Source organism: Oryzias latipes, chromosome 5 (genome assembly GCF_002234675.1).
Source record: "Oryzias latipes chromosome 5, ASM223467v1".
NCBI classification, from domain to species: Eukaryota; Metazoa; Chordata; class Actinopteri; order Beloniformes; family Adrianichthyidae; genus Oryzias; species Oryzias latipes.
This window is the reverse complement of record NC_019863.2, coordinates 4739367-4765268: the sequence shown is the minus strand read 5'-3', so window position 1 is coordinate 4765268 and position 25902 is coordinate 4739367. Positions and strand designations below refer to the sequence as shown.

General features: G+C 43.5%; 1 protein-coding gene across 1 annotated transcript; it reads right to left on the bottom strand.

Annotated features, from left to right (window-relative positions):
• Positions 1-14311: 14311 nt before the first annotated feature.
• mmyhemb1 (myosin heavy chain) lies at positions 14312-25651 on the bottom strand (the record flags this gene model as incomplete). Its single annotated transcript, NM_001161756.1, is given in 41 exon segments — positions 14312-14415; positions 14582-14713; positions 14831-14926; positions 15007-15111; positions 15204-15374; positions 15467-15592; positions 15664-15867; positions 15953-16261; positions 16445-16569; positions 16669-16834; positions 16906-17089; positions 17164-17360; positions 17451-17569; positions 17717-17843; positions 17921-18310; positions 18385-18475; positions 18556-18701; positions 18783-18959; positions 19051-19293; positions 19387-19642; positions 19725-19861; positions 19962-20085; positions 20164-20281; positions 20372-20459; positions 20537-20610; positions 20693-20999; positions 21073-21243; positions 21385-21534; positions 22753-22871; positions 22960-23098; positions 23186-23289; positions 23410-23508; positions 23595-23658; positions 23761-23853; positions 23934-24045; positions 24148-24175; positions 24266-24422; positions 24515-24658; positions 24925-25140; positions 25456-25504; positions 25628-25651. Coding segments are annotated over 39 exon segments (5817 nt in total). The 3' UTR covers positions 14312-14394.
• Between the last annotated feature and the right edge of the window lie 251 nt (positions 25652-25902).

Here is a 25902-nt window from a genome sequence, read left to right as displayed (position 1 = left end):
GACCATTGCTGTTTGTTTGACAGAAGTCTAAATATTTTTTCTGATCTAATATTCTGGGTTTGTTAAAAATGCTCAGGAGCCTAGTCCTCAAAAACTGAACAAACCACAGATGAATTGAGTTTCTCTTAAGGTAAATGGTACAAAAACAAAGGAGCTTGGTTCTGCTTTGGCATCAGCTGTAACAAGTCATTTTAAAAATGAATTTACATTTGCATGTGTCTGTCAATACATAATATTTTATGAAGGTTAAAGTTGCTGCTTTTCAGCAATATTTTTTTGGAGTGAATGTCTGAAATCAGAACATATTTTTATTTTCATATGTTCATATGAAAGTAAATCGGAGTAAATGAGGAGTAGCTGTCAGACAAATGAGCATGACTCCACTGACCAAAGTTACTTTTTAACTCAATATACAACATAGGTACAATTGTAATGATGTACATAAAAGTAACATGAGAAATATACACCAATTGTTTATAAAATGGCATTATTTTGTTACAGTTCTCAGCTTTGTTCAACCCAGTAACAGCTGATCAATACTCCCCTTTTTATTAATAACATTTAGTCCAACTTCTTAAAAGGCCAATATCATGCAAAATAAACGTTTTGAGCTGTGTGTGTATTTTAATGTTCATTACTCACAAAGAACAACCCCTAAGTGGTATTTTGATCCGTTCACGCATTTGTCAGTATTCCTCTAAAAACCTGCTCTCTGAGCACCAGCCCCTCCCAAACCCCGAAAACGATTAGGAGGGGCATTAAAGTATGACAATGAGGAACAGCCCCTTCCAGGAAGAGTCTCCGCCCCCAACACCGCTCCCAGACTAACACACAAACACCCACTTTTTCTATACAGAGCTAGTGGTGATCGGAACATTATGCACATCCATCTTAGCAAAAGTTTGAATGTTGTTTGTTTTCGTGAATGAAACGCAGACGAGGCCGGTGTTCTATAAAACCTTCCTACCCCTGAAATTTTCCTACCAGCACTAGCTGCATATGCACTGTCCAAAATTACATCATTATCTTCTGTTTTGGCGGACCACCCAAACCTGTGCTACCTCTTTGATCTTGTGGCTACTATACTGTTTTTTGCAGTTTTTATGTTTGAAAGCAAAAAATTAAAAAAAAAATGTTTGAAACCGATTCAATTATTCAAAATATCACAAGCATTAAGCACTGATAATTCAGAATATTTTATCCTTCATTTAAAGAAAGTATGGACTTCTTTGAACAGTCACAACCCTGTCTATTTTTAAAATTATAACCCTTGTGCTATCCTAGGCACTTTAACATTGGGAGTTGGGTCATCTAGACCCACTAGACAGTGCTCTGAACCTTTTTCTTCAGTGATTTGTGATCTTCACTGGTGTCCATGGATTACATGAAATCTTTCCATCTTTATCCACCTTTGTCATGGTAGGGAGAACACGTCAATGTAAGGGTGGGGTCATAGGATAGCACAAGGGTTAAGTACCTAATAAATGATCCGAAAGTAGATTGTTTTACCAAAGAAATGTAAAAAAACTATTGAAAAAATTCAGTGCTGGGGTGAGCACCGTGCAGCCGCTGGACGTCCTCTTTCATCCTGGTGACGGGTTCCAGACTCCTGATATCGCCTGTTCACATCCTCCACACTGAGAAATTCAGAAGCTGCCCTTCCTTGTAGGCTTGAAACTAAAAATGGCAAAAGGCCGCAGTCCACGGACCACCGCGGTCCACTGCGGCCCACCACGTCCACCATGGTCCACTACAGTCTACAACGGTCCACCACGGTCCACCATGGTCCATCCAGCCGAAGCAACAGATATGGATCCCTGCTGAACCCAAGTGGCTACGATGGTTCTGTTGAGCTTCGCATTCTGATGCCCAATAGACATGAAGCCCGTTGAGACAACTGTGTTGTAATATTGGGCTTTATAATGAGAATAGAATAGAATTACTGGATTTAACCCTTGTGCTATCTTAGATGACCCCACCCTTACTTTGACGTGTTCTCCCTACCATGACAAAGGTGGATAAAGGTGGAAAGATTTCATGTAATCCATGGACACCAGTGAAGATCACAAATCATTGAAGAAAAAAGGTTCAGCACTGTCTAGCGGGTCTAAAGGACCCAACTCCCAGCATTAAAGTGCCTAGGATATTACATTGATGTGTGGACATTCCTGCTATCACATCTGTGGCATTGTGCTGTGTGATACAACTGAAGATTTCAGAGTGGCCTTTTCTTGTGGCCAGTCTAAGGCACACCTGTCCATTAATCATGCTGTCTAATCAGCATCTTGATATGGCACACCTGCAAGGTGGGATGGATTGTCTTGGCAAAGGAGAAGTGCTCACTATCACAGATTTAGACAGATTTGTGAACAATATTTCAGAGAACTGGTTATTTTGTGTATGGGAAAAATGTTTCACATCTTTGAGTTCATACCATAAAAAATGGGAGGAATAACAAAAGTGTTGCGTTTATATTTTTGGTCAGTGTAATTCCACGTGTTAATTCAGAGTTTTGATGCCTTCAGTGTGACTCCAAAATTTTCATAGTCATGAAAATAAAGTAAAGTGTTTGAATAAGAAGGTGTGTCCAAACATTTGTTCTGTACTGTATATGGATATAGTTTAATCTGAAAGGTTTAAGAAAAGCATGAGAGATAGGCCCTATAAAGACCCACTCCAATGAGAATTGTTTCTTTGGTGTTTTTAACATGTTCCTTTGGCATTTTCTCACGACGGAGGGAATATATGAAACATTTTAAGCTCAAATTCTGAGGATTTCTTTATTCAAATTGTGCTGAATCAGAAGCAGTTTATAAATCCCATTTTAAAAAGCTTTCAGTTGCGACGCAGCAAATAAAATGGTCGAGCCACAAACTCTGTGTTCTGTTCACAGTCAATGGTTCGGCCCCATTCCATTTGTAGGCAACTACATCAAAGTACGTCTATGTTTTCCTTGTCTGAGCTGGAATCTGTCTAAAGACTGTGCAGCCGGATAGCTATGATATTGCACGGTATTTTTGATGCACCAGTGATGTTAGGCTGGGGTTGTGAGGGGCTGTAAGCTAGCAGAAGAGAGCCTGAACTAAGGGAAGATGGGATATCAGCACGGGCTTACTTCTGCGCCACAAATCTGTAGAAATGACGTCCTAGAAAATGACGCAGGTTTTCTTATTTGACTTTGAAAATCCATCAGAAGATGATTTTCAGGACCTGACTTACACTGTAAAGACAGGTGGGTGTTTGCATAATTTCGTAACTAAATGTCATTTTGTCTAAATATCATAAAGATGTAGTTCAATCCCCGCCCCAGCATTGCGTCTGAGACATTTTGCTCCAACCCAATTGCTGGTAATAACTTTTCACAACAGACGTTGCTTAAAAATGGAAACAAACTCTGGATTTTTAAGAAAATCCAGCAAAGAAAAATCTTGATTTAACATTAAAGTGGATTTGTGGAGCAGTTCATCCCGTTTTCCGACCATATGCTTGTGACATTTAGTGTCAATTTTTTTCTTTCCAAGCACAAGCGTTCACGCAATATTACCTTCCGTAATGCTAAGGATATCAACCTTGAGATTTTATCTGCCCTGATCAGTGAACTTCCAAATACAGACAGTTTTACAGGTCCAGATCAACTTGTTTCACACTACAACACACACCCACAACACATCGTCACCACACTTGCTTCACTCAAATCCAGATCTGTCTCTGCACCCTGGTACACCCCCACTCTCAGACAGTTAAAAGGAAAGGGTCGCCAACTTGAAAGACTCTACACCAAAACCGGACTAACTATCCACAAAGAAATGTACACGCAGCACATTCTCCAATGTAAAGATTGTATCTCCGAAACCAAATCTGCCTACAACTCCAATCTAATCAATTCAAATAAAGAAAGTTCAAAGATTATTTTCTCTAACATCACCAAACCTCCTAACTCCCTTCCATCACATCTCTATTCAGCTGATTTCTGCAACACCTTGGCTTCATTTTTCACCACAAAAATCCCCCTTATCCATCAACAGCTTACCTCCTACTCTGCTCCATTTCTATCTTCCATTCCGTCTTTTACGTCTGACACTTCGTTTTCTTCATTTACTCTACCCACAGTTACTCAAGTCTCTACATTAATTAAAAAATCAAAACCTTCCACACGCCAGCTTGACCCACTGCCCACCATCCTTGTTAAAGCTACTGCTCCCTCTCTTTGTCCTCTCATCACCAACATAATCCATGCTTCCCTCTCCTCTGGAATTGTTCCTCCTGCACTGAAAACTGCTGCTGTGACTCCCATACTTAAAAAATTGGGTTCAGATCCCACAGACCTCAACAATTATCGTCCCATTTCCAACCTTCCATTCATTTCAAAAATTCTTTTTTTCTTTTTTCTTTTTTTTGTCCTATCCAACAGCTGGGCAGGCAGATGAGAACTGAGGGCCTCTTGTGTTGGATATATTTTACCTTAACAACAGGGGTTATTAATCTTCAGACAAACCAAAGGTATGCCTGAATAAATCAAATCAAATCAAATCAAACTTTATTTATAAAATAGCGCTTATCATGCATTTCATGCAGCTCGAAGCGCTTTAACATTAGAAACAAAAAACACACAACATTACAGTAAAAACCCAACCCACCCTACACCCTTCCCACTCCCCTCCATTAAAGCACATGACCCACGACAATGAATGTTGACTACCAATGCAAGTTAAAATAAATAAATAAATAAATGAATAAATAAATAAAAAAGCAAGCAAGCAAACAAGCAAGCAAGCAAGCAAACAAACAAACAAACAAACAAGGCTCGGCTCTGCTGCGAGGAAACGGCATTTGGGAATCTCTTCATACCAGGAGCCAGCCCGGCCACGGGAGCATCGCCAGAGCGCCAACCCAGACCGGGACAACACCAGGGTCCACTTCACAGCCGTGAGGCTGCAAAATTAAACCCCAGCCGCCCCAGCAAAGGCAAGAACTGCAACAACAGCCACCGGGCAAGCCGGCAACCCTGGCAGAAAAGACTCCCACAAGAAACACTGGGGCTAAAATCACAATAAGATACTAAAATTATAAGATTTATTAAAAATATATATATATAAATAATAATAAATAAATAAAATAAAAAAAATAAAAAAATAAAAAAATAAAAAATAAATAAATAAATATAAAAAAAACTGAGAATAAGATGCATAAAATGAAATGAAATATAGTATAGAATATAGCCTATAATAAAACTAATAGAATAAATTAGCAGTTAAAATCAACTAAAAGCTAAATTAAAAAGGTGGGTCTTGAGCCTCTTCTTAAAAACCTCTACAGTCTCTGCGGCCCTGAGGCCCTCCGGCAAGCCGTTCCACAGGCGAGGACCGTAATGGCAGAACGAAGCCTCACCATAAGTTTTGGTCCTCACTTTAGGAACAACTAAGAGGCCAGCACCGGAGGACCTCAGGGTCCGCGAGGGCTCATATTTTAAAAGAATATCATTTAAATAAGAAGGCCCAAGACCATAAAAACACTTATAAACCATTAAAAGAACTTTAAAATCAATCCTGAAACGCACAGGGAGCCAATGCAGCGACTTTAAAATCGGTGTAATGTGTTTCCGCCCCCTGGTCCTCGTCAGAACTCGTGCCGCTGAGTTCTGCAATAGCTGTAGATTTGAAATAGACTTTTTGGGTAAACCAGAGAGCAGGGCATTACAGTAATCTAAACGACTGAAAATAAAAGCATGCATTAGCACTTCTGTGCTGGCAAGAGAGAGGAACGGGCGGACTCTGGCAATGTTTTTAAGATGATAAAATCCTGTCTTGACGACATTTTTAATGTGTGGGATAAAATTTAGCTCAGAGTCAAAAAGTACGCCCAGGTTTCTCACACATTGAGAAGGTTTAAAATTATGAAGATGTGGTAAAATCATCTCTCTCTTGTCTTCAGAACCGATGATTAGAACTTCAGTTTTGTCCTGGTTGAGCTGTAAGAAGTTTTCTGCCATCCACAACTTTATATCTAAAATGCAGTTTAAAAGAGTGTTAACCGGTTCAAGGTCATCAGGAGACACGGCGATGTAAAGCTGTGTATCATCAGCATAGCTGTGAAAGTCAATGCCGTGTCTCCTGATGACATCCCCAAGAGGCAACATATACAAATTAAAAAGTATTGGCCCTAAAATCGACCCTTGGGGAACCCCACAACTTATTTCGTGGATTCTTGAAGAGCACGTATCCATACTTACATAAAAGTGTCGATCTGTAAGGTAAGAGTAAAACCACTTAAGAACATTCCCAGAGAGGCCCACTAGACTACTAAGTCTGTCTAATAAAATCTGGTGATCTACGGTATCAAAAGCGGCACTAAGATCCAGTAGCACCAGAACAGAAAGTTTCTGTGAGTCGTAGTTTAATCTAAGATCATTAACGATCTTTAAAAGAGCCGTCTCTGTACTGTGGTTTTTCCTAAAACCAGACTGATATTTTTCTAAAATTTTTTGGGCATTTAAAAACTCATGCAGTTGAGTAGCGACACTTTTTTCTATTATTTTACTTAAAAATGGTAGGTTTGATACGGGTCTATAGTTATCCAGATTTTTTGGATCTAATTGACTCTTCTTCAGAAGGGGCCTCACCACCGCCGTCTTACAGGCAGAGGGGAAGACCCCCGTCTGAAGAGAGCAGTTTACTACATTTAAAAGCTCTGACTCAAAGAATCCATAAAATGTTTTAAAAAGTGAAGTGGGAATGGGATCTAAAAGGCAGGTTGTGGTGTCTACTTGGGATAAAACTCGACCAAGCATCTCCGCATCAACCAGGACAAAACTCCCCAGTGTTTCTTCTGGTAAAAACAATGCTGGAGGTCTGTTAAGATCCGTGTTTTGCATAGATGACATGTTTGATCTTATAGCTTTGATTTTACCCATGAATCATGCAGCATTAGATGATGGCATGGAGGACTTGTTGAAGTCTTTGTTTATTAAAATATCAATTGTTTTAAAAAGAAATTTGGGGTTGTTTTTATTTTCTGAAATGATTTTTGAAAAATAAGAGGTTCTGGCCCGTTTAACTGAGTTATTGTAGATTTTGAGTTGTTGTTTTAAAATGTCTTTATGAATGATTAAATTCGTCTTACGGTATTTCCTCTCTGCTCTCCTGCAGTTCTGCTTCAGACCCTTAATGTCGTCAGTCTTCCATGGCATTTTAGGAGTGGCTCTTATTGTTTTCGTTTTGAATGGAGCCACTGCATCTATGGAAGACTGAAGTCTGTTATTAAAATGATCAACAATAAAATCACAGGGTGCAGGTAAAATCTGAGCAGGAGTTTGCTTAAAAACATCAATAAAACTTGCAGCCACTTCAGGAGTTAAATACCGCTTCCTCACAGTTTTCACTGAGGCTTCCTGCTGGATTTCACTGGTGACACCAAAAAACACACAATAATGGTCTGATATGGCCAAATCAACAACAGAGGACACCCCAGTGGACAGACCATAGGTAATGACAAGGTCCAGGGTGTGTCCCCTGTTGTGAGTTGGCTGTGTGACATGCTGCTGAAAATCCATGCTGTTTAGAAGATTTAAAAACTCACAGGCATAGATATCATCATAATTATCAACATGCAAATTAAAATCACCAGTAATTAAAATCCTATTGTACCTAATATGAAGAGATGATAAAAATTCAGAAAATTCCTCGATAAAACAGGAAGGAGGGGTTGGTGGTCTGTATACTGTGACAGTTAGAACAGGTGGGTCTCCAAAAAGAAAAGCATGATGCTCAAATGAACAATATTTACTAATTAAAACATTTTCAGATGATATTGTTTTAAGAGCAATCGATGCTGTACCTCCACCTTTCTTTCCTCCCCTGATTGAAAATAAAAAGTTAAAATTAGGTGGAGAAGCCTCAGTGAGAATAGCTGGTGCATCAGAGCCAAGCCAGGTTTCAGTTAAAAACAAACAGGTTAAATCATGGTCTAAAATCAGATCATTAATGATAAAAGACTTATTTAAAAGTGATCTGACATTTAAAAGAGCCATCTTCATGGTTGTGGGTAAAATCTGATGTGTGCATGTCATGGGTTTTGTGACTGATGTGTGAATTGGTCGGAGACATGTAACATGCGAGGCACGTGGATATGAATGCAAATGATTTGAATGTCTATTGGTGATGCGGACTGGTATGTGATGCTGTATGGCAGAGAATGATGAGTCAGGGGTGTGGATGTCCTTGTTCAACCGTCAGCTGGATATGGTTTTGAAAGAACGGAGGGTGAGATCAATGTTCATGCTGAGAAGACGGGAACCACTATTGTTGGGGTGTAAACCATCTGATTTAAAGAAGTATGGTCTATTGTAAAAGGTTGTGAAGTTATCAACGTATGAAATGTTTATGGAATGACAGTATGTTTTTAACCAAATGTGAAGCTGACGGACGCGTGAGAACATGATGTCTCCATAACGGGGTGCAGGTAGTGGTCCAGATATAATGCAGTTTATGTTTAACTGTTGGATGGTGTGAATCAGGTGGATGAAGTCCATTTTCAGAGTCTCTGATTGCTGCAGTTTCATGTTGTTGGTGCCTGCATGTATGATGAAAGTCTTCGCAGAGGGGTGTTTGACAGAAAGTTGGTGAGCAGAGTTTTTAATGTCATTGACGACCGCTCCAGAGAGTGAGTGTGTGTGGCACCTTCTGACCCGGACATGCCGGACAACGGAGTCTCCCACGATGAGCACGGGCTGCTGCACAGGTCCGGGTCTCCCAGCGGGGTGATGAGCAGCGGCCTCCGCTAAAGGGGGTTCAGGTGGAGAGTTGGGAGCTCCAGAGCGGTGTTTCCGGGCAGACAGTAATCCAGCGTGAAGAACTGTTTTTCTTGTGGAGAGTGGATCCCCTGAAGCCGGTGAAACGCAGGATGCGGCGCGCGAGCCCCGGGGAAGCTCGCCTGAGCGTCGGGCCACCGCCTCTTTCAGCAGACGGCGGCGTTTCCCTCTCGTGCCGGGCACCAGCGGAACAGCGGAGGATCCGGGCGGCTGGGCCAGTGTCACGGCTCCAGGAAGAAGCGCGAGTTGGTCAGACTCCAGCAAAGCGGGCCCCGAAGCAGCAGACGCCGTTGGACCCGTAGAGGTGGTAGCGGGAGTCGTCGCCTGGCTGGGACCAGCAGCAGAGCCGGATGCCACGGTAGGAGTTCCGCCCGATGTCGGTCCCGGTGAGCCCGCTCGGGTCGCTGACGCCGCGGTGAGGTCTTCAGCCAGCGGGGCAAAGCGGTTGGTCAGCTTTAGGTTTTCCGAGCTGGCATTGTTGGGTTTGGACCCACAGATCCTCCGGCCGCGACGTGTCACCTCAGCCCACGACTGTTTGGGCGTAGAGCAGAGGGCTGGAGCCCTGGGCCCGGCATCGGCCTGGTCTTCATGGAGGTCCTGTGGACTCCTGGCCTCCCCTGCAGAGCTGGTGTTGGTGGTGCTCGGAGCCCCGTCCATCCGCTCCCACCCGTTGTTTTTACGGCCACAAATTTGAATGATGTTACTCTCCGTGGCGGTGGAATGGGCTTCGGCGGGAATTTCTCCAAACCATGGAAGGGTTTGAGACAGGGAGCGGTTGGTGTTAATGGAAAGCTGTAGTTGTTGGATGTACTTAGACTGGGAAGCAGATACTGATAGAATTTTTTCTATCAGAGCAGATTTTTCTCTGAGCTCCAGTCTAAGTTTCTGAACAGTTTCCTTAAGTTGGCAATGTCCTGGGTCACAGTGGTCGGGAGTGCATGAAACTCCGTTTGGACGAGCGGCAGCCATCATCATCAAGATGCATCATGGGAGATGTAAACAGCCGCCAAAACGCAGAAAAGCGTTTTGGCGGCTTTTTAATAAAGTTTGGCGGCTTTTTAATAAAGTTTTGTAATTGAGGCCAAACTTTATTAATTTCAATCATGTTTGAAAATCTTTGGTCTTGGACCGGACGGAAAAGGACAGAAGGGAAGAAGAGAGAGGGATGTTAGAGAGAGGGGGGGGGGGGGTAGGAGGGTGATAATAGGAGGGGGGGTAAGACCATGAAGCAGCATAGAGCAGCAAGTTTACTGGTTGTTTATCATTACGGTAAGGTTCAAATGTAGTACAAAAAGGGCAGGGCCTGTCCACACACACACTCAAATGTTATCAACACACCTGCTAGCTGCAAAAATGTCCACATGTCAACATGTACACATAACAAAAAGTGTTCACACACGCATACTTATGCCTTTAAACCAACTAGTGTGAAATATTTCATTCATTCAATCATGCAAACTATTAGTGCAAAGGTGAGCTAACACCTGTGATCAGGTGAGTGTTTATGTTCTTCTAAAATGGATGGTGGAATGTGAGAGAAGGAGGGAGAGTGCCCAGCCATCCCCACACCAAGACCCCCGCCGCTGCAGCAGCGGCAGCCGGAACCCCCCAATGCCACACGGCAGCAGGCAGGGAACAACCGCCCCCTGGGCGACCACATCCGCCACCCAGGCCAGGGCCAGCAGGACCGCCGCCAGGCCCTCAGAGCCAGAGAGCAGGGAGGCATGGGGGGAAAGAGAGCGCTGCCCCAGCCCAACCAGGAGAGAAGCCCCCCCGCCGCGCCGGGAGACGACAAGGGTGCCCACAGCCCCAGACGAGCACCCCATCACCACCCAGGAGTTCTGGGCATCCCCCCGCCCAACGCCAGGTACAAGTCAGGACCCCCGCGGGAGACCCGCCCCACACTCCAGGCAGCCACCCACCCGGCCCATGGTTGGTCCAGGGAGGAGCAAGGCAGGGGCCAGCAGCCCCCGCCCAGGAGGGGAGCACCCCGGGGGGCCCACAAGGGATGTTGTAAACATGGCCCGACCAGGCTCGGCCACAGTTGGAAATTTGGCGGGGCCCAGCGCTCAGGGGCAAGGACCAGAACCCACTCCCCAGGGACACGGACACCCCCGGCTCAGGTGTAATGTGACCCCCCCCCCCCGCGCGGAGAGAGCACCGCCGGGCCCAGGAAACCGGCACCCAGGGGATACGGCCGCCGTTGCCAAGGGCCCCGTACCCCCCACCAAGGAGGGGGTAGGGGACAGATGGTCCTAGGTCCCATCTTCCTTGCAAAATGTGTGTGCGTGTATGTGTGTTTGAGAGGGTGTGTGTGTGCATGTGTGTGTGTTTATGTTGGAATGTATATTTTGAGGGGGGAGGGGTGTGTGTCCTAGGGGGGGTGCAGTTAAAATTGGCGGGTAGGGCAGAGAGAAGAGGAACCAGCCTGCATGCCCATTCTGTCTCTGGCCATTTCCAAGTCTTGGCCATCCGCTCAAAACGTAATAAATAGTTTTCAATATCCTCTCCCTCCTGGTAGGGAGGAATCTTTGGCTGCATGTAGTACCTGGGCCTGGGCTCAGGTCTCTGCCGGTCAGTCCCAGTTTCAGGTTCAGATGAGGATGTGGAGGGGGTACCAGCACTACGACGAGCAGAGGGTGTTGGAAGCACCAATCTTGGGCTGCTGGCTGAATGCATGCTTGGTGTTGTTAATGCTGGGGCTGAAGGTTGGAGGGCCACCCTAAGTTTTTGTAACTCCTGTATGAGACCTTGTTCTCTCTTCTGCTGGGACTCCAGGAAGGTTTTCATCATGGTAAGCAGGTCAGTTGTTCCACCTGATGGTCCCAGGCCAGGGTGGGGCTTCTCTTCTTCCTCTTCCGAGGTCATTTCTGTGTCCCACTCGGCTTCCGCACCTGTGGCCAGGTCTGGTTTTCTTTGGGGCTGTGAGCGTAATCCAGTATGCCCGGGATGGAGAGCTGCCTTCTTGCCACGACTTGCCATCCCACTTCTGACACCACTTGTGATGAGGATGGGTGTTTCACAGATCCAGGCAGTCATGTTCCAATTGCAACTGGTTTATTTTTCTCCACAATTCCCCAAGTGCAATAATCCTCAGTGAAATTTTACATACGTTCAACAGCATTACACAGGAGAGGAGCACATTCATGTCTTCCCTCATCGCCCGCCCGCGGCAACCAACCCTTCCCTCTTATATAGTCTAAGCCCCTCCATTAGGCTGAATTCTCAATAGACCTTTGATTAGGCATTTTCCTGTCCTTATGGCAATTTCTGCCAACCATTTCAAAGAAAATAAATAAAGAAAAAAACATATAATAATTCCACACCATTTAGGGATAAATCCCTTCATCCCAAAATGCTACAAACAATAATACAGAATTTTACATGACAAAGTTGTTTTTTCCACACATCTATCTGATGACGTCATCCTCCTGGTCGCGTCTTAACAGCTGACTAGGCGTCGCCTCTGTTTGACACTCGCGGTTCTAAATGGCTCCCGGTAAAGCGTATTGAGTGTGCACCCTCAACACAACCCACCCAAGGAGCGCCCGCCTCGCGACACAGCGTCTGAAAATGAGGTAAGAGGTTAATATGACTGGAAAAACTACATGGGTATGCTTGTGTGTGTGTGTGTGTGCGTGTGCGCAGGTGGCTGCATCTAGAGGCGCTCCGTCACAGCCCCCATCGCCCCCCACCGGGCACCGGAGGCCCCGACCGCCACCCCAAACCACGGCAGAAGGGCAAGGAGCAGCGACGACCAGGCCCCCCCCACCCCTTAAGTCATGGAGTTAGCTACGGGAGACCAGGGAGACTTTGCAGCTTTAAATCAATGTTTTTGTATTTAAACTTTTTAGTAAAAATTGATTTAAGTTGCTGATATTCCAAGAAGTTATTTATTTCAAAAATTCTTGAGAAAACAGTATCTGCTCAGCTTCATGCTCATTTGTCCTCCAATAATCTGTATGAACTTTTCCAAACTGGCTTCCGTCCCCTTCATAGTACTGAAACTGCTTTTCTAAAAATCACTAATGACCTTCTCCTCTCTGCTGACTCTGGTTTATTATTCATCCTCCTTTTGCTTGATCTCAGTTCAGCTTTTGACCCCATTTCTCATTCCATCCTCCTGAACAGACTCTCTTCTATTGGCATCTCTGGCACCGTCCTCTCCTGGTTTCATTCCTACCTGTCTGACCGTACTCAGTTTATCCAACTGAAATCTTTCACTTCTCATTCTGTCCCTATTACAACTTGTGTCCCTCAGGGTTCTGTCCTCGGTCCACTCCTCTTTATTATCTACCTTCTCCCACTTGGTCATATTTTCCAAAAACACCATATCCATTTTCATTGCTATGCGGATGACACTCAGCTCTATCTTTCCAGCCCACCCAACTCCACACTGCCTCCATTAGCGCTGGTTGACTGCATCAATGAAGTCAAATCATGGTTCACCTCAAACTTTTTAAAACTCAATAGCAATAAAACGGAACTTCTTCTGATAGGCACCAAATCCACCCTGAGCAAAACCAACCATTTCTCTCTTTCCATTGACGGCTCCACCATCTCTCCCTCCCCTCAGGTAAAGAGTTTGGGTGTCATCCTCGACAGTAGTCTCTCTTTCACTTCTCACATAAACAGCGTCACCCGATCAGTCTACTTCCATCTCTGCAACATCCAACGTCTCCGGCCCTCTCTCACTCCTCTGTCCACTGCTGTACTCGTACACAGCCTTGTTACTTCATGCCTGGAGTACTGTAACTCTCTTCTGTTTGGTCTCCCACAAAAAAACCTCCATAAACTTCAACTGGTTCAAAATTCAGCTGCTCGTATCATCACACGCACTCCCTCCATCAACCATATCACACCTATCCTTCAACAGCTTCACTGGCTCCCCATCCCATACTGCATTCAGTACTAAATCTTGCTCTATGCATTCAAAGCCTTTCACAACCTTGCACCTCCATATCTCTCTGACCTCCTTCATATCGCCATACCTGCTTGCTCCCTCCGCTCCTCTTCCTCTATCCAGTTTTCTGTCCCTTCCGCCCGTCTTGTCACCATGGGGAGCCGGGCATTCAGTTGTTCTGCTCCCCAGCTTTGGAACTCACTCCCCCCTGACCCCCACAACACTGACACACTGCCACATTTAAAAATCAAAGCTAAAAACTCATCTTTTCCAAATGGCCTATTCACTTTAACAGTGACCTTTTCATGTTTTTATATACATTTAATTTAATTGTGTATGTATTTAAATTGTTGTTGTTGTTTTACCCGGTTTATTGTATTTTTTTATACTGTATACATGCTGTGCGGCGACCTTGAGTGCCCAGAAAGGCGCCTTATAAATAAAATGTATTATTATTATTATTATTATTATTATTAGTTCTTCAATTAAGGACGAGTAGTTTGTGGATTGTGTGAAGAAATACTTCAACTATTTGATACATTTTTACGGAACATTTTTTAAGGACAAGACTTCAAATAAAAATAATTGATTGACTACTGACTGCAGGTTGAAATCTTTTATTAGGAGTTTATAATGAAAAGTCATATTTTATGATTCTCATTTGATCTCCAATAAACATTTATTCTCATTCTTCTGCCTCCTTTGCCTGAAACAGAAAAGAAATACATGAAGGAGCTTCGGTTCTGACCATAAGCAGTGAAGTCCAGTCATTCTTCAGAGTTTTGATTGATTTCAGTACATTTGAAGTTGGAAGCCAAACATTAGTGCTACATGAGATAAACTTGGTGGTTAAACACATCAAAGTTACTTACTTTTCCAATTTCCCGGCTCCTGGCCCTCAGTTTGTTGACCTGTGATTCAGCGATGTCAGCGCGCTCCTGGGCTTCTTCCAGCTCGTGCTGCACCTTCCTGTACCTGGTCAGGTGAGTGTTGGCCTGCTCCTCCTGAGAGGAAATACGGCAAAAGTGGGATACAGAACTCTAGCTCCATCAAGCAGATTTCAACAGAAAGGAAATATGTGTGTTAATACTGCAGCAGGAACATGAGCTGAAACAACGTACAGCCTCCTCAGCCTGTCGCTTGTAGGCCTTCACTTTCAACTGCAGTTTGTCCACCAGATCCTGAAGTCTGGCAACGTTCTTCTTGTCCTCCTCCGTCTGAATTTTGAATTTCATTAAGCCTTTTTATTTTGTACATCTTTAAAAATGGCTTAAAAGAGGAGACGTCTGCTTCTTACCTGGTAGGTGAGCTCCTTTACTCTTCTCTCATATTTCCGGACGCCTTTAATTGCATCTGCTCCTCTGCGCTGCTCAGATTCAACTTCACTCTCGAGCTCACGCACCTAGAAGAACACAGGACAGCCATGACCGCCCACTCCTGAGTAGAGGCTGTGACTAGCAAAACTGACAGCACTAAACAAAGATGTGTTTTTACCCGAGCCTCCAGTTTCTGGAGCTGTTTCTTGCCCCCTTTCATGGCCAGATTTTCAGCTTCATCAAGGCGGTGCTGCAGGTCCTTCACAGTCACCTCCAGGTTCTTCTTCATCCTCTCCAAATGAGCACTGGTGTCCTGCTCCTTCTTCAGCTCTTCTGCCATCATGGCAGCCTGAAACATCAGTGATTGCTCTCATTGATCAGACCTGCTGCTGTTTTGGTGAAACAAGTCTTTGTCACACAGATGAGGGAACGGTGACTCACGTCAGTGATTGCCTTCTTTGCTTTGTCTTCAGCATTTCTTGCTTCCTGGACAGCATCTTCCACCTCGCCTTGAATCTGAACCAGGTCAGCCTCCAGCTTCTTCTTGGTGTTGATGAGGCTGGTGTTCTGTCAGAAGATGGGAGTTAGTTCAGCTTTTCGGTCTGAACCTTCATCGTCTGTGCTTTTGTGATGGTCACCTGAGAGTGCAGCAGTCCCACACGCTCACTGGCATCAACAAGCTCCTGTTCAGCCACTTTGCGGCTCCTCTCAGTCTGCTCCAGAGCAGCTCTCAGCTCCTCGATCTCAGCCATCATCAGGTTGTTCCTGCGCTCCACCATTGCAACCTGCTCTCTCATGTCTTCTTGGCCTCTGATGGCATCATCAAGATGGAGCTGGGTGTCCTACGGTGAAGATACAACCAGATGTTTCATGTTAGGTTCCTTTGCATGTCGGAAGGCTGCATGAGAAATCCTCTCAGTGCAGTACCTTGAGGTGTCCCTGCACATTTCTCAGCTGTTTCTGGGCTTCGGCGGCCTGCCGGTTGGCGTGGCTGAGTTGAATTTCCATCTCGTTGAGGTCTCCTTCCATCTTCTTCTTGATTCTCAATGCATCATTCCTGCTCCTGACTTCAGCATCCAGAGAGCTCTGCATGGACTCAATCACCCTCTGGCTGTTCCTCTTGATCTGCTCCATCTCCTCGTCCTTTTCTGCAAGTTTCCTGTCGATTTCACTCTTAACTTGGGTGAGCTCAAGCTGAACACGGAGAATCTTGGACTCCTCGTGCTCCAGCGTAGCCTGTCAAAGCGTGAGACTATCAACAATAGCCAATTGTACCACCAAAAACATGATTTTACTTGTGAAGATTTGGTTGCATTTATTCTCATTTAAATGTTTTCTGTTTTTAGATTTCTTTTAGATCTCACCAATGCAGAGCTGCTGTCACTGAGGGTAAACTGGATAAGTGGAATTCAGCTTTACCTCTGCCTCCTCCAGAGCAGTCTGAATTTCTGACTTCTCACTTTCCACAGTCTTCTTCCCCTTTTCCAGCTCATGGATTGTCTTACCAGTTTCACCAAGTTGTTCAGTCAGATCTGAGATCTCCTCTGTTGAAGCAAACATCAATGCCAGAATGACAAACATGTTAAATATTGGGATGTTTTAGAAGATAGAAGATAGTCTTTGAGCATTGTTAAGTGGCTTACGCTGCAGGTTTTTGTTTTCCCTTTTCAGTGTTTCCAGTTGGTCCAGGGCTTCTTCATACGAGTTCTTCATCTTGAACAGCTCTGTGCTCAGGGAGCGAGCCTCCTTCTGAGCTCCTTCCAGCTCTGCCTGGCTCTCCTCGTACTTCTGTTTCCATTCTGCAAGAACCTGAGAGCGCAGCAGTCTATTAAGCATTTTAACAGCAAATATTGTGGTGAAGCATGACGGCCAAGCTGTACCTTATCAAAGTTTCTCTGCTTCTTGTCCAGGCTGGCAGCCACAGCATTAGCTCTCTCTACATCGGTCATCAGGTCCTCCACTTCAGCCTGAAGCCTCTGTTTAGTCTTTTCTAGAGAGGCGCATTTTGCATTGACAGCCTCGATGCATTCCTCAGCATCCTGAAGACGCTGGGCCAGCTTTTTCCTGTGAAAAATAGAGATAATTTATTATGTTTTTAGTAGCAATCAGAAGCAGACAAAAGTCAAACTTAGACTGACTTTGAGTCCTCCAGCTCCTCAGTGCGCTGAATGGCGTCAGTCTCATATTTGGTTCTCCATTGAGCCACCTCACTGTTCGCCTTGGACATGCCGCGCTGCAGCTCAGATTTAGCCTCCTGCTCCTCCTCATACTGCTCTCTGAGCAGATCACAGTCATGACGAGCTGACTGGACAGCATGAGCCAGAGCGTTCTTAGCCTACAAGCCAAACAAGAATCCCAGTTTAACACTGATGGTCCTCTGAGCCTTTGCTTTCCTTTTTGTGTTTCTGTTTCTCAGGACTTTTACCTTCACTTCCTCCTCGATGTGCCTCTTCAACTCTTCAATCTGCTGCGTAAAAGCCTGCTTTCCTCTGGTCAGTTGAGACACGAGCGCTTCCTTCTCCTCCAGCTGACGGCCAATTTCTCCTGTTTGAAAATGTGAATCAAAGCGAAAGCATTTGAGAGGTTTCCACATTGCTTTGCTCACAAAGAGGATTTATTTGTGTGATGCAATGGTGACTTTAGTTAAGAAAAAAAAATTGAAAGATCCTTATAGGAAAGTGAAGTCTGTACCATTTTCAGTCTGAAGTCGAGCCTTTTGTCCACTGATGTCATTTAATTGACGAACGTTCTCATCGTTCTTGGATTTCAGCTCACTCAGCTGATCCTCCAAGGTCCTGCACATTTTTTCCAGGTTACCCTGAAATACAAAAGGAAGTTTAGAATACCACAGAACTACAGTTCAGTTTACCTGAAGAAAAACTCTAATGTTGTCACCTTTGCCTTGGCAATAGCCTCCATGTTGCTGCTGAGGTCATCAATCTCCATCTTGTATTCACTTTTTTCTTTCTCCAGCTTTTGTTTGACTCTCTGGAGGTTGTCGATCTGCTCTCCCAGCTCGGCCACACTGTCAGCCTGCTTCTTGCGTAGAGCTGCAGCTGTGGCTTCGTGCTGCAGGGTGGCCTCTTCAAGATCCCGCCGCAGCTTCTGAAACTCAGCCTCGCGCTTCTTGTTCATCTCGATCTGAACTGCAGTTGCTCCTCCAGCTTCTTCTAGGCGCTCGCTGATCTCCTCCAGTTCTCTGGAGAGATCCGACCTCTGCTTCTCCACTTTGGCCCGAGCAGCTCGCTCTGCTTCAATCTCTTCCTCCAGCTCCTCAATGCGAGCCTAAAAACAAAACAACTCAGTCATCATGACTCTATGTTAAACCTGCTCTCAGAAAGCCAAAGCATCTAATGTACCTGAAGCTCCTTTATCTTCTTCTGTAGTTGAATTCCCAGAGACTGCTCGTCCTCGATCTTGCTCAGGAGCTGGCTTGTCTCAAAGTCCTTTCTAGAGGAGAAGAGGGGTTCCAGTCTTATTTAAGAGCTTCTGTTTCTGCTATCAACTATCAATCAAACTTCTTTTCTTACTTCTTAATTTTCTCCTCAGACTGCTGCTTGTCATTTTCCAGGTCCATTATGGATTCCTGGGCCAGTTTCAGATCTCCTTCAAGCTTCCTTTTAGCTCGCTCAAGGTCCATGCGGAGCTTCTTTTCTTGCTCCAAGGAACCTTCAAGCTGTTGGGAGAAATCCAAATCCACAAATGGGTTTACAGGTTTACTAACATAAAGATGACACTCAGAAGTCCTAAGACTCACATCATCCACTTGTTGCTCCAGCTTGGTCTTGGCCTTTGTCAGAGTGTTGACTTTGTCTTCCTCTGCCTGCAGATCATCCAGAGTCTGCTGATGGGCCTCTTGGAGGGCCTTCTTCTCTTTTGTCAGTTTGGCAATGGTCTCATCCTGAGAAGCCATTTCCTCTGTGAGGTTCTTGACCTGTAGAAGTTAACACAAACAGATGTATATGGTGGTTTTCTTTAGACAGAAATACCATAAGAAAAAGTTTCATCAGAGATGAGATTCGAACCTTGTTCTCAGTGGCATGTTTCTCCTTTTCCACTTTGGCCAGAGTGAGCTCCAAGTCATCAATGTCCTTCTTTAACTCGGAGCACTCATCCTCCAGCTTTCTCTTCTTTGCAGTCAGCTCAGCATTGATCTCCTCCTCATCCTCCAGTCTCTCTGTAGTCTCTTTGAGCTTTGCCTCCAGCTGTATTTTGGCTTTAATCAGCCCCTCACACCTTTCCTCTGCATCAGCCAGATTTTCACCCTCCTACAGTTAAATGCAAGGATGATTCTTTATTAATTCAGTTAGAGTATGGATAATAAAAACCCCAATATTGGAGCATTGTTCAGACAAACTCACAGACTGCACTTGTAACAGCAGGTCATTCTTCTCCTGGAGCAGAGAAACCATCTTCTCCTCCAGCTCTTTCTTCTTAGCCAGAGCCTTTGCTAGATCTTCTTTAGTCTTCTCAAATGTTTCTTTCATCTGAGCCATTTCTTTCTCAGTCTCTGCGCTCTTCAGCAGAGGCTTGATCTTGAAATACAGTTTCATCCACGGCCAGGTTTTGACATTCATGAAAGCGCGGATGTTGTACTGGATGGTGTAAATCGCATCTCTGGTGGCACATAGGGAAAAGAAAACAGAATTAGGCTGAAGGTCAAATGTAGACCACATCATCAGAGACATGGATGCATCACCGTCTCTCCATCATCTTGACAAACTCGCGTCTCATAAGGAATCCTCTGCAGAGAGCCTGAGTCATTGTGACCAGCTCTGCCAGTTTCTCATCTCTCATCTCTTCTAGAGTTCCAAGCAAACCAGCTTTGAAGAACACCTGAGGATCAATATAAACATGTTTACACAATGATTCTTTACTGGGGTTTTGCTTTACTTACATAGAGATAACAGTTTCTTAATCAGCATTATGAAATTACCTTTGTGTGTCCAAACTTGTACTGCGTGTGGTCAACATCAATAGAGCCCAAGAGTTTCTCTGAGGCCTTTTTGTTGTCAATAAATTGTCCCTCAGGAATGACGCTGGCATTCAATACTTTGTATCTGAAGGGGAAGATTTTATTCATTCAACTGAACTCATTCGGCAGTTTAAGTCAGTCCCTAAATGAAAAGTTTTGCTACCTCTGCTTGAAGTCACCATAAAGGATTCTGCTTGGGAAGCCTTTCCTACAGATCCTGATGCCCTCCAGCACGCCGTTGCACCTCAGCTGGTGGATGACCAGAAAGTTCTCCATGAGACCTTAAAGACAAACTCACATCAGCCTTAGTGAATTTTTGCAGCAGTTTCCTTTGCCTAAAATCAGAAAGAAATTATTATTATGATTCAAACCTGGAGTCTTTGATTCATTTGGAATCAAACATCGCACAAAATGTGGATGAGTGCTCCTCAAGTTAGTCATCAACTTGCCCAGATTCTCCTGTAGAAGTGAATAAAATGAGCTAATGAAGCTTTTAGTTCTTCCCAAACATGTTGAAAACCATCCTTAGAGCTTACCCTGAACAATGCAGACACTGTCTGGAATGAGCCACCCTTCTTCTTTGCACCTTTCTTTCCACCTCCACTCTCAGCTGTGGGCGACAAAAGCAAAAAACACATTTAACTCACAAACTGATCAAACAGAAAACAAGAAAGAAACTTCAAAGCACAAACCATCAACAGAGGCATGTGTTGCATAAAGGTGAGCCAGGAGTTTGGTTGAAGCCTTCTGGTAGAGCTGGACCACAGAGTCGTTCAGAGGGTCCTTGTTCTTGTCCAGCCAGCCAAGGACATTATAGTCGACAGTGCCAGCATAGTGGACCAGAGAGAAATGGGCCTCAGCTTTGCCTTTGGTTGGTTTGGGTTTCTGGAATGGAGCACTTTTCCCCAGATGCTGGTCATACAGTTTGCTCTTGAAGGTAATGTCTGTTGCCTTTGGGAACATACACTCTTCTTCCAGGATGGAGAAGATGCCCATTGGCTGCAAAGATCAAATGACTTTTAACAGCAGAAGTTTGACTTTCTGTACGTTTTATTGTCTGTTGGATCTTTACCTTCTCAATAAGCTCAATGCAAGCAGCCAAGTCCATGCCAAAGTCAATGAACTCCCATTCAATTCCCTCTTTTTTATACTCTTCTTGCTCCAGGACGAACATGTGATGGTTGAAAAACTGTTGCAGTTTTTCGTTGGTGAAGTTGATGCACAGCTGCTCCAAACTGTTGAACTGGAAGGAAAAAACATTTGACTGTTTATGGCTTTGAAAAGACTTGAATTCAACTAAACAGAAAGAAAACATTCTAGACATGTTGTTTTTGACCTTTGTACATTTTACATACACATGAAAGTAATGGATGGTCACACTCACATCAAAGATTTCAAAGCCAGCAATGTCCAAGACACCAATGAAGAAGCTTCTGGGCTGCTTGGTATCCAGCATCTCATTGATTCTGACGACCATCCACAAGAACATTTTCTCATAGACAGACTTGCAGAGAGCCGACACAGAGTTGTTGACCTTCAATGAAATGGTCAAAAGGGAAAGATTATTGGGTTATCAGGGTTTTCGAGTGGGGCAAAAACGTATTAACTCAGCCACCAATTGTGCAAGTTCTCCTACGTAAAAAGATGAAAAAGATCTGTGATTTTCATCAAAGGATTACCTCAACTAAAATGAGAAAAAAAATCCAGAAAATGACATTTTCTGATTGTTCTTAAGAATTTAGTCGTAACTTGGAAATTAAGTATTTGGTCAATAACAAAAGTTCAGGTCAATATTTTGTTTTATACCCTTTGTTGTCTGTAAGTCTTCACAAGGTTTTACAAACTGCTGCTGGTATTTTGGCCATTCCTCCATGCAGATCTCCTCTAGAGCAGTGATGTTTTTGGGACTGTCTCTGGGCAACACAGACTTTCAACTCTGTCCAAAAACTTTCTATGGGGTTGAAATCTGGAGACTGGCTAAGCCACTCCAGGACCTTGAAATGGTTCTCCTTCATTACCCAGGCAACGTGTGTTTGGGATTGCTCTCATGCTGAAAACCTCCTTCAATGCTGATTGAAGGATGTTTTCACTCGAAATCTGAACCACACATGTTCCCATTCATTCCTTCCTTTACACGGATCAACCAGCCTGGTCCCTTTGCTAAAAAACAGCCCCAAAGCATGATGCTTCCACCCCCATGCTTTAGGTGTGGTGTTCTTTGGATGGAACTCAGCATTCTTTCTCCTCCAAACACAACATGTTTTTACCAAAAGTTTTATTCTGGTTTCATCCGACCATCTGACATTCTTTGGTCTTGGCCATAGTGGAGTTTGGAGTGTGACTGTTTGAAGTTGCAGACAGGTGTCCTTTCTATAGATAACCAGTTCAAACAGGTTTTCATTAATACAGGTAACGAGTGCAGGACAGAGGATCCTCTTCAGAAGTTACAGGTCTGTGACAGCCAGAAATCTTCCTTGTTTGTAGGTGACCAAATACTTATTTTACACCATAATTTACTAATAAATTATTTAACAATCAGACAATGGGATTTTCTGGATTTCTTTTCTCATTTTGTCACTCATAGCTGAGGTATCCCTATGATAAAAATTACAGACCTCTCTCCTCTTTTTAAGTGGGAGAACTTGCACAGTTGATGGCTGACTAAAGTTTTTTTTACCCCACTGTACTCTGAGAGGTGAGGCTATCAAATGTCTCATGATTCAGAACATTAGGTTGCAGGAGAACATTTCACCTGTGGGACAGTCTGACCCTTCGTCACAAACTCATTCCCCACTTTGACTCTTGGGTAGCAAAGAGCCTTCAGCAAATCAGCTGAGTTCAAGCCCATCAGGTATGCAATTTTGTCTGCAACTGAAAAAAGAAAAAAATGGTTCAGTTTGAAGCTCTTGCTTAAGACAGTATCCTTCAAGTTGATCCTTGTCAAAAAAGTATAAAATACCTTCAGTGCCATCAGGCTCAGCCTGCTCCTCACGCTGTTTCTGCTTGAACTTCATGTTCCCATGATGCATCACAGCTCCAGTCAGCTTGTAAATGCTAAACTTCTCCTCTGCAGTGAATCCCAGGATGTCGATGGCAGTCTTTGTGTCACCAGAAAGAACAAATCTACAGTTTTCATTAAGTTTTACAAGCTGTGCATGCTCTCTGGCCTTTCAACAAGTCCTTACATCAGTTGCAATGAATTCTTCAATATCATTGATACTTTTGACTGTGATTTCCCCATGGCTGATCATGGGATAGTCATACGGGTTGGTGGTGATGAGGAGTGCCTCTGAAGTAAGAAAATCAAATCATTTTCCAATATTAATAAATCTTTTTTACACAAAGAATGTGTTCATGCATTTTTGTAAACTGTAGTTGGAAGCTGACAAATGAAGTCACAAACTCCCACCTATTAGTTCAGGTTTGTGTCCTGTTGTGAGCTGGTAGAAGATGTGGTAGCTCCTCTCAGCAGACAGCTGGAATGTCACCCGAGACTTCTCCAGGAGATCTATTTGGATTCAATTTGAGGCATTTAAGTGAAAAAACACAATTTATTTTATAAACAACTTTAGAAATCTCTGAAAAATCTCTTACATGTTTCAATATCTGCAGAAGCAAGCTTTCCAGTTGACCCAAAATGAATTCTGATAAATTTACCCTGAGAAGGAGAAACAGGAGAAACACGGAAATAAACCTTTGATATGTCTGTGGTTTTGAAAAAAGGAACCATTTCAAATTAAAAGGTAAAAAAGGGACTCACAAATCTTGAGGAATTGTCATTTCTCACAGTCTTGGCGTTGCCATAAGCTTCCAGCAGTGGGTTTGCTGCAATGATCTGATCTTCCAGTGTCCCCTGCAGGCGAAACTACTTCATCAGCAATAGTTTTAGGAGGTTTTTTATTTGATGTCGCTTTTTGAATTAACTTGACTTACCTGCATTTTGCCAGGAACAGGCTCAGATTTCTTTCCTCCACCTGCTGCGATTGTCGCAAAGTACTGGATGACACGTTTGGTGTTGACAGTTTTTCCTGCTCCAGATTCTCCGCTGGGTTAGAGAGTGTTAAGGTTAAAAATTAATAATAATTGTAACATAATGTTTAATGCTTTTCAGACACAATCTATTTAATAAACTTGGTTTGTCTCTTACGTAATCAGGATGGACTGGTTTTCTCTGTCTGTGAGAAAAAGAAATGTTGTTTCAATAGTTATGTTTTGATCCTAAAGTTTGGCTGCTGTTCTTCCAATGACCTAGAAATAGTTGGTACCTTGGAGCATGAACTGATAGGCATTATCAGAGATGGAGAAGATGTGGGGTGGAGCTTCAATCCTCTTCTTTCCTCTGTACGCTGCGACGACAGATGAATCATACACTGGCAGCCACTTGTAGGGGTTTACAGTGACGCAGAATAACCCTGAGTAGGTCTGTAGAGTCACAGATGATCAGTTGTAGTGCACATTTTTTAACAGTTCTCTGGACTTAAAGGCTCTGATGTGAAGATCAGAAACAAACCCACATAGATCATCCATGCTGCATAACGCTCTTTGAGGTTATACAGCACAGCAGGCTCATTGAGGTGGGTCATCATGGCCATGTCCTCAATCTTGTCAAACTTTGGGGGGTTCATGGGGAAGATTTCATCTTCCTTCACTGTGAGGGTCTGACACAGAAAGATGGAAGCATCATTATTAACACGTTATTCATACAAACAGAAAATGCTTCATCTAGACTATAAAAAAAGGATTGGCTTCAAATCTTTAGTGGTACTTAAAAATAAACTTTAAATAAAATAATAACAATGATTTAAAAAGTTTTTAAGTCAATCGTAGCACACCAGATGCACACTTCAACTGTATTGTGCACTTTGGAAATGAATGTTCATCAGGATCAGCAGCAAAAAAAGAGCAGTAAACATTGAGCTCCTACCTTTCCACACTGTGTCTCTACAGTGGCTTTGCCACCTTCCCTCTTGATCAGTTTTCCCTTGAGGTACATCTCGTTGGGTTCAGACACATAAAATGCAGTTTTTGCATCAAACGGGGTGTTTTGAGCCTCAATTCTCTCTCTTTCTGGCTTGCGGAGGTAAATGGCTGCCGCGCCAAAACACTCCATTTCCGCGTCCCCACTCATGATGATTCTTTACTGGAAAAGCAAGTTAAAAAGCGTGTGTAAACAAAAAAAAATTTGCTAATCCAGCAGTGAAAAAGATTGTTTAAGAGAAGGATGCGTTTATCAAGTTAAATCCTTCTTGATGGTGATGGATGGAAACTAAAGGTAAGATTTCACCACGATAACAGGAGTGAAGGATAAATGAATTAATATTGCCAGTATGTTAATTATTTTGGAATGACTGTTAACGTATGACTTCAGGGGTATTTATCCTACCTGAAGTCAGGTTTTGACTTAAATAAATAAGATTATTTAAAAAAAGCAAACTTAAGTTTGGATGAAAATTACCTTCTTCTCTCTGTCCAGAGAAAATGCCTTTGATGGTTGAAGTAGGTTTCTGAAAAAAAAAAAAATCTGTTTAGATCACAAGTTAAATGATGGTTCTGTAATTCACAGGTCAATTAAACCCTTGAACATAAAAGGCCTGGCGGGGATGGCCATACCCCTGTAAGTCACTCACCTTGTTTGGTTGCCTGACAGTCCTTGTGGGTGTTCTGCCCTCCTTCTTATATAGTGAGATCAGTCTTCCCCCCCACACAAATGACCTCCTTTATTTGGTCACATAGTTTTCCCCTCTTTGCTTGAGTATTTTTGACACCCATCTGATCTCTGGCATCTTTTGTCACGTAGACATCAAGCCCTGCTTACTTTTACTTTTCAAATATCAAGTTTCTTGAAAAAATAAATGTTAAATAATGTAAAATTTGATTATAACTACTTGAAAGGAGAACATTA